This window comes from Podarcis gaigeae (genome assembly GCF_964106915.1).
Source record: "Podarcis gaigeae genome assembly, chromosome: 9".
In the NCBI taxonomy this organism is placed as follows: domain Eukaryota; kingdom Metazoa; phylum Chordata; class Lepidosauria; order Squamata; family Lacertidae; genus Podarcis; species Podarcis gaigeae.
This window is the reverse complement of record NC_139685.1, coordinates 79,700,982-79,716,486: the sequence shown is the minus strand read 5'-3', so window position 1 is coordinate 79,716,486 and position 15,505 is coordinate 79,700,982. Positions and strand designations below refer to the sequence as shown.

The 15,505-nt window shown below is 50.2% G+C and overlaps 1 protein-coding gene across 1 annotated transcript; it reads left to right on the top strand.

Annotated features, from left to right (window-relative positions):
- The first annotated feature begins 4,910 nt into the window (after window positions 1–4,910).
- Window positions 4,911–14,315, top strand: LOC310853103 (homeobox protein not2-like). The gene is made up of 4 exons (XM_083757273.1): window positions 4,911–5,847; window positions 8,181–8,389; window positions 10,019–11,929; window positions 13,954–14,315. Exons 1-3 carry the CDS (start codon window positions 5,544–5,546, stop codon window positions 10,184–10,186), a joined length of 681 nt encoding a protein of 226 aa, XP_083613399.1. The 5' UTR covers window positions 4,911–5,543; the 3' UTR covers window positions 10,187–11,929; window positions 13,954–14,315.
- The last annotated feature ends 1,190 nt before the right edge of the window (window positions 14,316–15,505 follow it).

The following is a 15,505-nucleotide window of genomic DNA, read 5'->3' as shown; positions in this document are numbered from 1 at the left end:
ATTGATCATTTGTCTTTATGATTCTATAATGATATGAAAACAAACATATTCATTCATTGGCTGAAAATGTTGAAAGGGTAGATTAATAGATTCAGGTAGGTAGCCGTGTTGGTCTGACGGGTTTGAAATAAATTTTAAAAATTAAAAAATTGTCCAGTAGCACCTTAGAGACCAACTAAGTTTGTTCTGGGTATAAGCTTTCGTGTGCATGCACACTTCTTCAGATACACAATTTGAATGAATTGAATAAAATTCATTAAAAACTATTCATATGCCACTATTTCATAGAAAATGATCAAAGTGGTTTAGAAAAAATGCATAAAGCAACACAATAACAACAATTAAAGAAAGTAAAATCAGACATCAATTAATCATGGTGGAGGATGTACTCTTAAATGGCCTGGCGGGATAGAAAAGCTTTCAGCAGGCCTGTAAACATTGGCACAGGAGGCGCCTGCTGAATCTCCCGTGGCAGAGAGTTCCAAGGGACTGGGCCTATAGCAGGAAGGGCTCAGCTTCTCATTGTTGTCAAATGAGCCTCACCAACTCAGGCAATGACTCAGGAGGCTCCTGCAGGTGATTTCAGTGACTGAGCTGGGATATTAATATTGTTTTTAAAATATACTGCCTGTCATCCGAAGTCCCCAGGGCTGTCTTGGGCCAGCTGGGGGGAAAGAGACCTTATGGGGAGGTAAATTCAGGTCTGCTGCTGTTAAACTTTCAAACTTTGCTTTATTGGCCTGGAGAGATACCTAGAGGCCGAAGGCGACTCCTGCCCCCCCCCCCCAAGCCAAAGGTTCTCCCTCCTGGCCTGATTAATGAGCAGCCCCCCCTCAAATTAGTGTTGTGTGCTTGGCTAATGTGTCCTTTTTAAAAAGCTGGGGATTTTCACCCCCTGGTAACGATGTGGGAAATCTCACAGGAGCCAGCAAGCTGGGCCACCTGCGCTGGAGAGATGGGGCAGAGACCCAGGGGGGCTTGTCTTGCCGCAGGAGGGGGACCAGGCCTGCCCCCACCCCACCCCACCTTGGAGGAAGGAAGAGGGAGAGCCTGCCCCCCTTCATTCTCCTCCTTTTGGAGAAGTTAGGGGAGGCAGAGGAGACCTTCAAGCAACAAGCCCCGCTTTTTATAAACAACAACCCCCCCCCCAGCAAAGGGTCCAGGAGTGAAAAGCATTTCCTGGTGGTTCAGCCGAAAGAATAGGGGCGCATTAACATTCCAGGCACCTTGACAAGAGATGAAAGGGACTCCGAGGACCAAGGAAGCTGCCTCTCCTGGCTCCAGATGTTATGGTGATGGGACGCCTGAAAGGAGCTCTGTTTTGCTGCAGGAAGACAAAGATGTTCAGGCCACTTCAAACGCTTCTAATTGATGCTAATGACTATTAGATGGAGCGGGGCCTTGTTCCCCATTGAGGAAAGGAGAAGAGAGCATTTTACAATCCCCGGCCCCGTACAAAGCCCTATTTGGCCCACCTCCCCATTGCAGAGTTCCTCTCCCCCAAGAATGTCCCCCCCCCCAATCCCAGATTTCGCCTTTGCCTCCCCCCAGCGAGGCACCCAGCTGGTAGCAATCCACCTTCTTGGCCCATGAGAAATTTCACACCTAGCCTGCCCCCCTTTCTCTCCATCCTCCCGCCCCCCCCCCCGACTCCCCACGGAGAAGGGGCAGGGAACAGGTGCCCTCAACGGCCAGGAGGATAAAGATGTCCTCGCAGGGTGTGTGTTTGTTGGGGGGGGTCGTTTTCCAGGGCATTTCCGCAGCCTCCCAGCCCCTGCACCTTGTGACCTAGAAGAAGCATTCTGGAAGACCGTTGGGGTGTGGGGCACATCTCGGGTCAGGGCAGGGGTCCCTGGCACCCCTAAAATAAATATTGGTGCTCCAAGCCATCGCCTGAGGTTGCTATTGTGCTTCGGACATCTTTTGCATGGAAACTGGGTGTGTGAGAGAGATCAAGGGGGGTCCCAAAGTTCTGCTCCTTTAATTTACTTGTGCATTTTTCTAATCTATGGGTTGTGCTGAAGAAGATTCCAGCAAAACAGTCAGATTATCCGGGATCACTGTCCTGTGTTGTTGTTCACTTACTACTTCCGCACCTGAACGCCTAAAAAGTTTTACCGCTCAGCCCACAGGATAGCATCTATTACTTTGTTTCAGCTATAGACTTAATATACTTAATATACTTCTACAGACTTTAAAAGATCAACGGATGTGTGTTCATTTGATTTCAAATATCTTAGAGAATTTACAAGTGTACACATTTTGTTGTTGTTTTTGTTGTACCAAAACATGTATATTATGCAATAAGAATTGCAGTGCTATCTATCTATCTAGTATATTGGTCACCGTGTTGCTTGTGTTGTTTGTTGTGTTAAGTTTGCAACACAGGTGTTTATTGTTCTGTTTTGATTGTAAAATGTGGCTTGCATGAAGTTGTATATAAATAAATAAAGAATAATAAATAACCCCACACAATGTTACTGCTGTTTTCCAGGAACACTGCAGAACGTGGGGTAAAATCCAGCACTTCTCTGGGTTGGTAGCAGCCTGGGGGAACCTGGTGCATCTTCTCAGGGCAGGACCAAATGTGGGTGTCTGAGGTTTAATGGGCCTTACTCCCAGCTGAGTAGGTGCAGCCCTGGGTTCCTTTTAAGGGACAAAATAGTTCTGAACTTAAATACAGTACCGACAGCCCACTATGTTTACAAAAAGGGGGCATAAGACCAAACAACATAACACAACTCATTTGTTTGTCAGATTGCTCCATAACCATTAAAAAAACCTCTTAGTTCCCTCAGTGGTTATGCTATTGCGGCAGAACACAGAAAAGTGGAAGAGATTCTTTTGGTTAGGTTTTGTGGTTGTTGTTTAGTCGTTCAGACATGTCCACCTCTTCATGACCTCCTGGACCAGAGCACGCCAGGCCCTCCTGTCTTCCACTGCCTCCCGCAGTTTGGTCAAACTCATGAGAACACTGTCCAACCATCTTGTCCTCCGTCGTCCCCTTCTCCTTGTGCCCTCCATCTTTCCCAACATCACGTTCTTTTCCAGGCAGTCTTCTCTTCTCCTGAGGTGGCCAAAGTCTTGGAGCCTCAGCTTCAGGATCTGTCCTTCCAGTGAGCACTCAGGGCTGATTTCCTTCAGAATGGAGAGGTTTGATCTTCTTGCAGTCCATGGGACTCTCCAGAGTCTCCTCCAGCACCAGAATTCAAAAGCATCAATTCTTCGGCGATCAGCCTTCTTTATGGTCCAGCTCTCACTTCCATACATCACTACTGGGAAAACCATGGCTTTTACTATACGGACCTTTGTTGGCAAGGTGATGTCTCTGCTTTTGAAGATGCTGCCTAGGTTTGTCATTGCTTTTCTCCCAAGAAGGAGGCGTCTTTTAATTTTGCGGCTGCTGCTAGGTTTTGTTACTGAGCGATTAAGAGAAAGACTGACCTCAAAAGCAAAAAAGAATGAAGAACCTCACAGCCGTTCCCACCAACTTCCTCTGTCTTCCCAACAGCCTTGTGAGGTAGGATAGGGTGAGAGTCGGGTGACTGGCCCAAGGCTGGAGGCCAGCAAAACTACTTATGCATTGAGTTTTGAATGTGAAACTGCACAGTATTTTTGCAGCGCACTAATAAATCTGCGAGTATTTAAAATACTGCCCGTCTCATTTTGTGGTGCTGTTTTCCATGTCTTCCTTTTTGTGGGAATGAGGGGCCCTATTTGGGGAGCTGGGCCAGCCCCCCCCCCTTAATCCAACCTCCATTCATTATCTTCCCGCAATCCCTTTTCCATTAGCTGACTCTTTAATAGGATCACTATGCAGATCTAAAACCTTGAAATTCTGCTGATAGGCCATTGATGTCTGCAATTCTCAAATGTTAAATGGCTAATTGGCAAACAGAGATCGGGTTTTTGTTTTTTCCCTGATGCACTGCAAAGCTTTAGTTATGTGTCTTAACAAGGTAGCGGAATGTTTCTTTGAGCATATGTAAATCACCTTAAAAAACAACCAGGTTATGAAACTTATTTCTGTGTGAACACACCAGCATTTAAAGCCGAAAGTCAGTGCACATTTTCCCGGGAGTAGGAAACTCCACTGAATGTGACATAAATCTGAATAACTAGATATAACATTGCACCACCTGCCTTATAGTTCTGGGCACATTTACTTGAGAGTAAGTCCTATTCAGCCTAGCCAGAGGCTTTAATAAGGCTACAAAAATGTTCTGGCCCATTGTGGAAAACAAGCTGACGGTGTTGACACCTTAATAACCATTTTTGTGACCTCAGTTGTTTTTGCTCATTTGTCTCCAATATTCCTAAATTGCCAACATGGATGTAACTGGGGTGGCAAAGAACAAAGAGGATGGCAAGAAACGTGGATGTTTAGTATTTATTTAATGTGTTGTACTGCCCATCATTCATAGATCTCAGGGAGGTCCACTGCCTAAAATTACAATATAGAAAACACAAAATGCATAATAAAAATTAGAACAAAAATAAAACAGTAACACCCCCAACCAAGAAGTCTGAATCACCTCTCAGCAGCCTCCGAACACCTACAGCAGATGCCAAGGCAATAAACAACTATTTTACTTTTAAAAGACAACCGAAGGCGGCCCTGTTTAGGGAGGTTTTTAATGTCTGGTGCTGTATTGTTTTTAATATTCAGTCGGGAGCCGCCCAGAGTGGCTGGGGAGACCCAGCCAGATGGGTGGGCTATAAATAATAAATTATTATTATTATTATTATTATTATTATTATTATTATTATTATTATTATTATTATTACACTTTGCGCCCTTACACAATCCGGATTAGAGCTCAGCGCCTGCATGCTTTCCTTGTGATTCCTGCCTTGCAGGGGGTTGGACTAGATGACCCTTAGAGCCCCTTCCGTCTCTGCAATTCCATGATTCTAGGAAAGGCAACCAGGATGCCAGGTGCCAGCCAGGTGGGTGCAATTAGCACTCAAAGGCCGACTGCTCTAGTCGCGGCCCTTGTTCTGGGGGTGCCACGGGGGCGCAAGGCGCTTTACAGGGCAACTCCGGCAGCGCTTCCTCGAAGTAGACCCATGGAAATGCATGCCGTTGCAAGCTTTGCAACACAGGACGCGGCAACCACAACATCCAGACGACAGCCCTCCCTTCCTGACTCGCTTCTGGGGGATGGCGAAGGGGAAGCAGGTCCCTGCCCCACGGAGCCTACAGTCTAGCGGCTGCCCGTCCGGGAAAGGACGGAGGGCCGGGAGAAGCAACAGTGCCGACAGGGTCGCCGTCGGGACGGAGAGATGGGGTCTGTCGGGGGCGTCGCTCTGCTGCCGGATTTGCGCGCCCGAGGCGTCTCCTCCGACCGCCCCGTCGAAGCGAGCAAGCCAAGCTCGACGGCGCGGCAGGGAGCAGCCGAGGGGGGGGTTTCCTCGACGGCGCGGCCCCCGGAGGCTTCATCCCCGGCCCGGGCCACGCCCTCCGGGCTGGACGGGGCGCGCCCTATAAAGCCCCCGTCGCCCGCGGCTGGGCCACCTCTCCGGCCCGCCCCGTCGCCAGCATGTTGCAGAGCCGGCCGCTGCTCTTCTCGGCGCTGGGAGAGCCGGCCGTCGAGGCTACCCGGGACCCGGCGCCTCCGCCGCGGAGCCGCTTCGACATCGAGTCGCTGCTGGCCAAGCCGGAGCCGCCCCGTCGGAGCGCGCCCGGGGCCAGCGTCTGGGCCGCCGCCGCCTCCCCGGGCGCGCTGCGCTTCGGCTGCGCCCTCCGGTTCCTGCCGGTCCCCGCCGTCTGCTTGGGCGAGAGGACCCCCGCGCTGCTCCCGCTGCAACCCCGCCAGTGCGCCCCGACCGGCTGCAGGAGGCCAGGTGAGAGCCGAGACGGGGACCCCGGGAGTGCGGGGCAGGCGTGCACGTGGGAACGGGCTTAAGAGCGAGCATCTTGCGGGGGAACGGCGGGTGGACGCCTTTCCCGACGGGGTGTCGTCTCAGGACCGTGCTCAGGTGTAGACTGCCTCTGACTCTGGAGGCTCAACATTGAGCCGACCTGCCTGTATCCTCTGGGGGTCTATTGCACAGCCGTCCCAACAAGGGATTTGGAGCGAGGTTAGAGGAGGCTGCGTGGAAGCAAGCGACCCTCCTCACTTCCCAGGGCAATTTCCCCTCACTTTCCTTATCGCAAGAAAGGGGAAAAGTCCAGGTTTTTTGGAAAGGGGTTTCTGGCACAGGTGTGGTGTAGCGGTTTGTGTCAGACTGGGACCTCATCAAACCAGTGGGGTGGTTCCCCGACAGATCACAACACCTCACAACAGCTGGGCTATCGACTCTCTTGACTTTGGGAATGTTGAAATATATACAACAAAAAATGTGACTCAAATTGGAACACCAGGGTTCATTGCCCACTTGAAGGGTCACCTTGGGGGCCAGTGATTTTCTCAGCCTAACCTCCCTTCAGGGCCGGATTGAGGCTTGATGTGGCCCTCAGCTTCTGAAGGTAATGGGGCCCTTTCTATGTCCAGCTGTCCTTTGTCCAAAACAAATTGTCACTGTTTTTTTGTGTTGAATATATGCTACATGGTAATTGATGGACCTAATAGGTATCTAAAGCCATTTGTATATAACAAATAGAAGCCCACACAACACAAAACACTGTTGCTGTATGTAGGTCATATTTTATTTGTTTTTTATCTTACGTTTTGGAAATGTACATCCAGGTTTTTTTCTTTAATTTTTTGTGGGGCCCTAAGCTAGAGCTTGTTTAGCTTATACGTCAATCCAGCGCTGCCTCCCTTACAGGGTTGTTGGGTGGATTAAATGAGGAGGGGGAGGACCATGTATAGGGCAGATCTCCTCTGAAACGAATGAAGCGTTAGGGCCCCAATCCTGGAGGGGCCTGAGAAGCGAATTCAGTCCACATCGCTTAAAAGTTTTGGTAAACCCAATTTGAGTCACATTTTTTGTTGTGTATATTTCAACATTCCCAAAGTCAGAGAGTCGATAGCCCAGCTGTTGTGAAGGTGTCGTGATCTGTCAGGGAACCAGCCCATTAAAGTCTTTCTGGTTGTCAAGGGGGCCCCCATAACAGTTCAAGGTTCAGGGCCCCCAAAATGTAGGTCTGCTGCTGACACCACCCAGAGCTCCTTTCAGGAAAAGGTGGAATGCAGTGATTAAATAAAAAAGTTCCCCCAGCCCTCTTAATTACGTGACATACATTAGCTGGTGTGTGCTTGAATCTGCTTTGAAAATAGTGTCTACTCCAAAGTATTGAATTGAATGGGGCTTCCCCCAGGTGAGACCACGACTGTGGCAAAAGACCAACTGGGACTCATTGGGGGAAAGCAGACCCGGTCTCTGCCACGCCTTCCTGGTTGCAGCAATGGCAGCCCAGGGACTGCAGAAGGCGCTGGGGTCCAGGCGGCGGGTCAAATTGCACCGATTCTGCGTCAGTGGTGCTGGCTGCCCATTCCTCCCCAAGCTCGTAAGTCAGGCAATGAGTTTATTGTTCTAAAAGGCCATGACAAATTCATCTCAAAAGATCCTCAAACCCTAAAAACCTCAAAAGCCCTGAATGCTTTGGGACCAGTTTATTTGAAGGGGGCCCCCTCCATGCCCCTTATGCCCACAGGAGCCAGTCTCCAGCCCCATGGATCACCTGAAAGAAATCCGGTTCAGGGGTGCCAAGGGGCCCAAGGCATAGATTTGGCATATGTGTCATGTCATAGGCAGATTTGCATCCTCTTTGGCAGGTGGAATGGAGGGTGCAAGATAAATCCGTGGCTCAGCATTCCCTGCACTGACTGGCAGCATCTCTGCAGAGTTCTGGGCACTGCTACGCTTTCTTCTGTGTCGCCCAATTTATGGTCCTGCAAGCCCCCTTGGTGTGCTTAGAAATGAAAGCTGGCCTGCCGATGGTTTTACGACAAATAAATCCCACCGGCCGGGCAGCCGCAAATTCCTTGCTGCCATGTGATTCAGGGGGGATGTGGGTGGGTCACAGCTTGGATGTCTAGCATCTGCCAGGGCTCATTGCAGGGGGTTGGACTGGATGACTCAAGGGGGCCCTTCCAACTCTACAAATCTGTGGCTCTGTGACCTGCTTTCCCTCCCCCTCAGCTTCTCCCAGCCTAGTCGCTAATCTGGCCTGTGGTGTATTTTCCCTTGACACCCGTGTCACGAGGATGTCTCCCCCTTTGCCGTTCCAGAGCTGGAGTTTGCTCACTGCGCCCTGGCTGGGTCCCTGGGGGCTCCCCTTTCGTGGCGATCGGGGGGTCCCTGCAAGATGAAGAGGGTGCGCACCGTCTTCACGCCAGAGCAGCTGGACCGGCTGGAGAAAGAGTTCCTCAAGCAGCAGTACATGGTGGGCAACGAGAGAGTGGACCTGGCCGCCACCCTGCACCTCACAGAAACCCAGGTAGGCAGTGCCCCCCCCCAACACACACAGCAAGGCCAGGAGCAAGCTCAGCATCCTTCCCCTCCCGCCCTCTCTTAAGAAGGAGATTTAAACTGAAGGACATCATCCTCTTCCTGGGCTCCTCCCCATGGAGGTGGGGACAGGTGCATCCCTGCTTCAAGTCGTTTACATACTGCCTTCTCTTGTATATTATTTGCTACAAAGCTCGATCATCAAGCTCTTTAGTGTGGGAACGTTCAGTGTGCCAGGGGAGGATATATTCTTTATGAATATCCTTCCTAACTTGCCCTAGCAAGTTCCTTTACTTAGCAGAGTTTACATTCCCCTTTTACATGCACAGCAGATAGCTGGTTGCAGGCTCGTGTGAGCCTCTCACTACAGTCATACCTCTTGTTGCGTCCTGCGGCGACCCGGAAGTACTGGAAAGGGTTACTTCCGGGTTTCGCCGCTCACGCATGCACAGATGCGCAAAATGACGTCACATGCATGCACAGAAGCGTCAAATTGCAACCTGTATGTGCGCAGATGCGCAGACGCGCGTTACGATCCATTCAAGTTGTGAACGGGGTCCGGAACGGATCCCGTTCGCAACCAGAGGTGTCACTGTATTATACAATTCAGTCTGTCTCAGATTGAATTGTACATTCCTGGTAAGTTCCCTTGAATCCCTCTTAAAAGAATAAAGACACCACAATCTTATTCAAAGTCAATAACAGAAGTTTACTCACTTCAGTTCACAGTTGGATCCCTGAAGGCAGACTTAGTTACAAATATGTTCATGTGGATCTACCCCATATGGGGGAATAATCCCAGTGCTGCTTCTAGCTGAGAGCCAGCAGAGCAGTCCTAGCTAGAAGCTGGTCAAACGAAGAAGGAAGTCAAAAAGAGAGAGAGGGGTGCTGTGTGACTCACCCTTTTGTTACCTGGACAGGTAAGGTCACGCCCACCTTAAGTCACCTGTAAAGGAAGAATGCTCCAGCCAGGAGGAACAGGAAGTTTTGACTGGCTGGACCAAACATTCCCTTGGATGTCTTCTCTAGCATCTCAAGGAATGTTGTCCTTGACTGCCTCTCATGGATCACATCCCACATTTAGCGACGAAAAGTCGGATTACTGGAGCTCTGAATCACTGATATGTCACAAGTGGACTCTGTATTGCTGTGTTTGCAATTATTCAAGATAAAATCTATTTGGGAAAGAAGAAATGAGCACTGAACCATTGACATATTATTACAAGTGAACACTTTATTTACTGTGTTTGCTGTTGTTCACGATAAAACCTATTTTGGAAACTACTATTGCCATTTTTATGGATGTTTAGTGTTTGTTTACAGATAGTTGCCTTGGTGATAGGATCTTGTGTCGATTGCAGCAGTCATCCTATCACCACCCTGTTCCTTTTTCTCTTAAGAAGCGGCATCTTGTATCAAGGAGAGACCCAGGTGGTCAAGGGCCTGGAAGCCAGGCCTGATGAGGAACGGTTGAGGGAGTTAGAACCATTGACTCGAGGTGGAAGGGAGCCCAAATCATACAGGCAAGGGGCACCCTTGCACGCTGGTGCTGTCGGGATCGGGGCAGGATCGGTTCCTTGCTCAGCCTCCTTCCACTTTCTGCCCTTCTGCCTTGCAGGTGAAAGTCTGGTTCCAGAACAGGAGGATCAAATGGCGGAAGCAGAGCCTGGAGCAGAAGGCAGCCAAGCTCTCGCAGTTTGGGGGGCCGCAGCCCGTCCCCCGGGGGCTGCCAGATGAAGAGGACAGTGGCGAGAATGAGGAGGGGGACGTGGACATCGAAGTCTAGCGGTTGCTGCCCCAGCCGTTTTATTTTAGCAGAGTTGGCATCTGCCTCCTCGGGAGGCCAGGACTTGATGGCGCCCCTGTGAACACCCCGGATGGTCTGGGCCTGTGGATGCCAGTCTTGGTCTTTCTTTGCAAGCACACTCGTTGCCTGGCTGCATCGGGCGGCATTCAGCGAAGGGATTCCGCTAGGACTTTGGGCTGTGCGACAGAACTTTCTATCTCTCTGCGCATCCCTAAATCTGTTCTGGGGATTCCCCAGACCCCATGGACCAGAGCTGGGTGGGGGCAGCAGGGAGAAGAGAGGCAGGGGATTTTGCGTTGCGCAGCCAGAAGTCCTTGCGCTAGTGGACACTCTTGGCTGCATTTCACCCACTGCGTTCTGCTCGCTGCCTCTGCTTCTGGGCACTAATGTGGCGCCAGGAAGCTGGTCAGCAAGACACACTGGAGCAAGGAGGCCCATATCCAGTCTCAGGATTGTCTTCCATGAATCCATGAAATGATGTATAAATTCATCCTGTGGCAGTGAGTTCCATAGGTCAGTTATATATCACTGTTCTTTCTCCACGAAAGCACACATTTTAAAGAGTTTAGTTTGGTGTTGTGAATGGGCAGTTGGATTTGGTTTGCTCACCCAAAGCTTTGAGTTATATGCCAAGCCTCCTGAATCTGGTGCCAGGGCGCAGAGGGCAACAGGGCTGACCTTGGCCCTCCAGGGCAAAAACTGGCCCTGGAGCTTCATGCAAACCTTGGTGAATGTTTGAAATATCTCAAAGTTTAATTGTAGCCCATTAACATTACATCAGGTCAAACCATTTTCCTTATGTAGCTCAGGTTTTTCTGCACTGACCGAAAGCAACTTTCCAGGATTTGAGATGGGGAAGATTCCCAGCCGTACCTGGAAATGCCAGGAGTTGAACCCGTGACCTTTTCATGCTAGCAGATGTTCTGCCACTGAGCCGCAACCCTAAACATTCCCTTCCTTGCTAAGTTTGCCACCGACTTCGCCGTTTCCTCCGACTGGTGATTCAGAGCCTTTCGGCCATCTCAGGGTATAACTGATTGTGCCTCTTCCTTTCTAAAAAAAGCAGGACATTGCAAAATGGCCGGTCGCGAATCGCGATATTTATTTATATAGCAGTAGCTGCACTTTTTAAAGTAGAAAAAGATATAATTTAATTTATTTTTCCCTCTTGTGTTTTTTGTGTTTGTGCCATCGATAAAATCTGGTTTTGTAGGAAAGCAGAAAAATAAAAACTCTATATGCAAATTCTGTTCTGTCCCAGAGGCAACAGTCACAGGAGTCTGCTGCGCCAAGCAGCGCTCATGGCTACGATCCGCAGCAGCAGTCCTGCGCACGCTGGCAGCAAGACCTGAGTTCCGGGTGCGAGACCTGACTGCCCATGTTGCTCACGGCTCTTTCTGCCCTGTGGGCCAAAGTCACAATTAGCATTGGTTTCTGTGCGACTTACGGGCTGCATCCAAGCCTTCGGAACATGTGAACATGAATGGAGGTTATATCTCTCACTAGACACATACCGGGATGCGGGTGGCGCTGTGGGTTAAACCACAGAGCCTTGGGCGTGCCGATCAGAAGGTCAGCGGTTCGAATCCTTGCGATGGGGTGAGCTCCTGTTGCTCGGTCCCGGCTCCTGCCAACCTAGCAGTTTGAAAGCACACCAGCACAAGTAGATAAATAGGTACCACTGTGGCGGGAAGGTAAACAGCGTTTCCGTGCGCTGCTCTGGTTTGCCAGAAGCGGCTTAGTCCTGCTGGCCACATGACCCGGAAGCTGCACGCCGGCTCCCTCGGCCATTAAAGCGAGATGAGTGCCGCAACCCCAGAGTCGACCATGACTGGACCTAATGGTCAGGGGTCCCTTTAGCTTTAGACACATACCTGGGCATCCCACCTGGGACTGAACTGGGCACCAGGTCCCACTTGCCCACCTCCTCAATCAGGAGGCACATTTTTTGCCCCCGTCTTCTCTGACTGATAGGAGCTCTCCAGGATCTCTTGGGAAAGAGAAGGGACCTTTCACATCTCTTGCTACTTCACCCCCTAACTGGAGGTGGTGGGGCTGGCACCTTGGGCAGGCATGGCACCACCTCCGCCTTTGGGCTTTGCCCCTCCAGGGTGCCCATGGGAGCCACTATCCTAAGTCAGCTGCTGCCCCATTGTGGTGTTAGGTGCTGCACGGACCCGGAACGGCCATGTATCTGCTCCAGAGAACTTCCACTCGCTCTGGACCCTGATGGGCAGGATTGCAGCTGGATCGTCATTGAGGAGAGGGCAAGGGGGTGACCCTGGATGCAGGCAGGCGGAGTCCAGGTGGGACCTCAAAAGCTGGGAAGCCAGGAGGCCGCCTCTGCCTCATGTCCATCTGCAGGTCAAAGAGCATCTCTGAGCACCTCAATGGACCATGATAGTTTACCCCCTAGACCAGGCATAGGCAACCTCAGCCCTCCAGGCCCAGATGTTTTGGGTCTACCACAATCCCTAGGTAACAAGACCAGTAGTCAGGGATGATGGGAATTGTAGTCCCAAAACATCTGGAGGGCCGAGGTGGTCTGTGCCTGCCCTAGACAATGTTTCCCAAACTTGGGTCTCCAGCTGCTTTGGGGCTACAGTTCCCATCATCCCTGGTCTTGCTAGCTAGGGATGGTGGGTTTTGTAGTCCAAAAACAGCTGGAGACCAAGCATTTATGTGCCTCTTTCCCATCAGAAATCCCCAAAGTGGCTCTCATAAGATAAATGTTGGGCTTTTTTTTTTTTAAAAGAAAAAGTTAGCCCCAAGCAGTTTAAGTGCATCGTCTGCTCAGGTGGCCTCTGCCCACTCCTGGCTGGTTTGCCAGCTGCAACTGACCTTGCGCCAGGAGTCTCTCCTGCGCACCTCTCAGCTGCATTTGTGCCATGTGCTGCTCTGTGGGGGCGTTTCTGTACAGTCTGGAAGCTGCAGCTGGCACAGAATGCTGCGGCTGCCCCTGTGATGTGCTGGGGCCACAAGGTGGGGTGCTCAGCTGGAAAGAATGCGCGGACTGCCAATGGGGCACCGTGCCCGATTCAAGGTGCTGGTGCTACTCTACAAACCCCTCAACAGCTTAGGGGTCAGCAAAGTTTTTGTGGCTTGGGCCTGCTCACGGTCCCACAGACGCCGCGGTGGACCAGAGTGTGTGTGCATTCATGCGCAAACGCTATTTCCGGTGCTCCTTCTGGCGTGGAGGAGGCATGCACAGCTTCCCATTGGCTGCAGGAGCTTCCTGCAGCCAATGGGAAGCCGGCCAGTCTAGTGTGGCACACGGGAGCCGCAGGCAGCAGGGATACCTGAGCTGGCAGTGGGGGTCCATGGGCCAGTTAAACGACGCCCCATGGGCCGTTTGTGGCACATGGGCCTTAGGTTGCAGACCCCTGGCTTAGGACTTGAAGGAGCCCCTTCTCCAGCCAACCTGAGTTTCGCCATCTGCAGGGATGGTGCACCGCAAGAGGCAGGGCTTTCTCAGTGGTGACTCCTGCTATGGAACTTCCTCTCTGCAGAGATGATCTGGTTGTTTCCCACAGTGTGTTCATTCAGACCCATTTATTCTGACAGGCCTCTGGAGCAGAACAGGAGGATTTGGGGTTTGTTTGGTTTTGGTAATAGTTGTGAATTGGGTTTGAAATTGGGGTTTTTATATGCTTTTGTTGTCGCTGTTGATGTTGTTAAGTGCTCTGGGATGCTGCGCGTTCAAATAAATGGGAGACCGGAGTTCGAATCACCACCTGGCCACGAAGGCCGCTGGGTGAATTTGGCTCAGCCACACACGATCTCTCAGGCCAGGCTACCTCACAGGATTGTTGTGAAGGTCGAGTAGACCTGGGGGAGAAGGCATGTTTGCCACTGTGAGCTCCTTGAAGGCTCCGTGGGATAGAAATGTGTCATAATAAATCATGCTAATTATTACAGTGTCTTGTATTTTGAATTGTGGCTCTGTTTCCACTTTCCATGCTGCATGTGTCTTGTCCCAGTGTGTCCCAGTTGCATTTTAAAATTTACGGATAAACATCTTTTCTTCTACATTTACGAACATAAGTCTACTTATTCTTCTATACATGTTCACATCCTTAATATAATAAATGACTTTCCCCTACCTCTTCCCAGCTTCATCATCTCTCTTTATTTCATTTTCTTTTGTACTGTGTTCTAGTATGCCTTCAACCTTCTCTTTATATATAGGATACCTCCTCTAATTGTCTTTTATTTTGTGAAATTTACTCTAGGCACATCCAAGTTTTGATTTGGGAAGCATGTTTGCACATATAATTTTTGAAACAATCCCATTCTTTTTTAACCCTTAAGTCCAAGTGATTTCTTACTGCTTCTGTCATTTTGGCTAGCTCTGCATATTCACACACTCTTCCTTAGTTGGTATCGAATCCCCTTTCCAATATTTGGCAATTAACACTCTAGCCACAGTTGTTGCATATAGAAATACTCGTTTGCTTTCTCTTGGGATGTTTATGGTCATAATAATCCTGTGTTCTTATGCTGCTATTTTTAAGTTTGTTTTTACCCTGCCTTTTTCCAGAACGGCGCTCAAGGCGGCTTGCAACACACATAACATACCAAAAACTAAAAACCGTGATGAAATTATCTTTGATATTGAGGCCACCTAAAATGAGGACGAGGAGCTTATTCCCACCCTGTGCCTTTTGCAAGGTGTATTTCCTTCCTCCTGCCAGAATATTCAGGTGAACTCACCTGCAGACGGACAGCAGAGCCAGCATGCAAGGAGGAGGTGGTCTGAGGGCTGCGCTGCAAGAGACACCTGCTTCCGTTATCTGCATCTCCTCCCTCAGGTGTCCAAGACGAAATTGCAATTTTAAAAAACTTGCATCTGTGGCCTTTATTTATTTATTTATTTATGCATCGTAATAACCAGAGCGGTGTTATCATCACAGATCGTGCATTTATTTTTTAAAAAAAGCTCCAGGGATGTGTGCCTTTGGACTTCCATCTTTAACGCTCGGGCCCATCTGACAACTCTATCTGAGCATGGCTCCCTTGCGCTGGCTGGAACAGAAATGGGAGTTCACCTGAAGAAGGAGCACTTCAGTCTGAAGGCAGAAGTGGGGTGATGGGGATAGGAGCCAGCCTAAAGGGACCCCTGACCATTAGGTCCAGTCGCAGACGACTCTGGGGTTGCGGTGCTCGTCTCACTTTACTGGCCGAGGGAGAAGGCGCACAGCTTCCGGGTCATGTGGCCAGCATGACTAAGCCGCTTCTGGCGAACCAGAGCAGCGCATGGAAACGCCGTTTACCTTCCCACCGGAGTGGTACCTATTT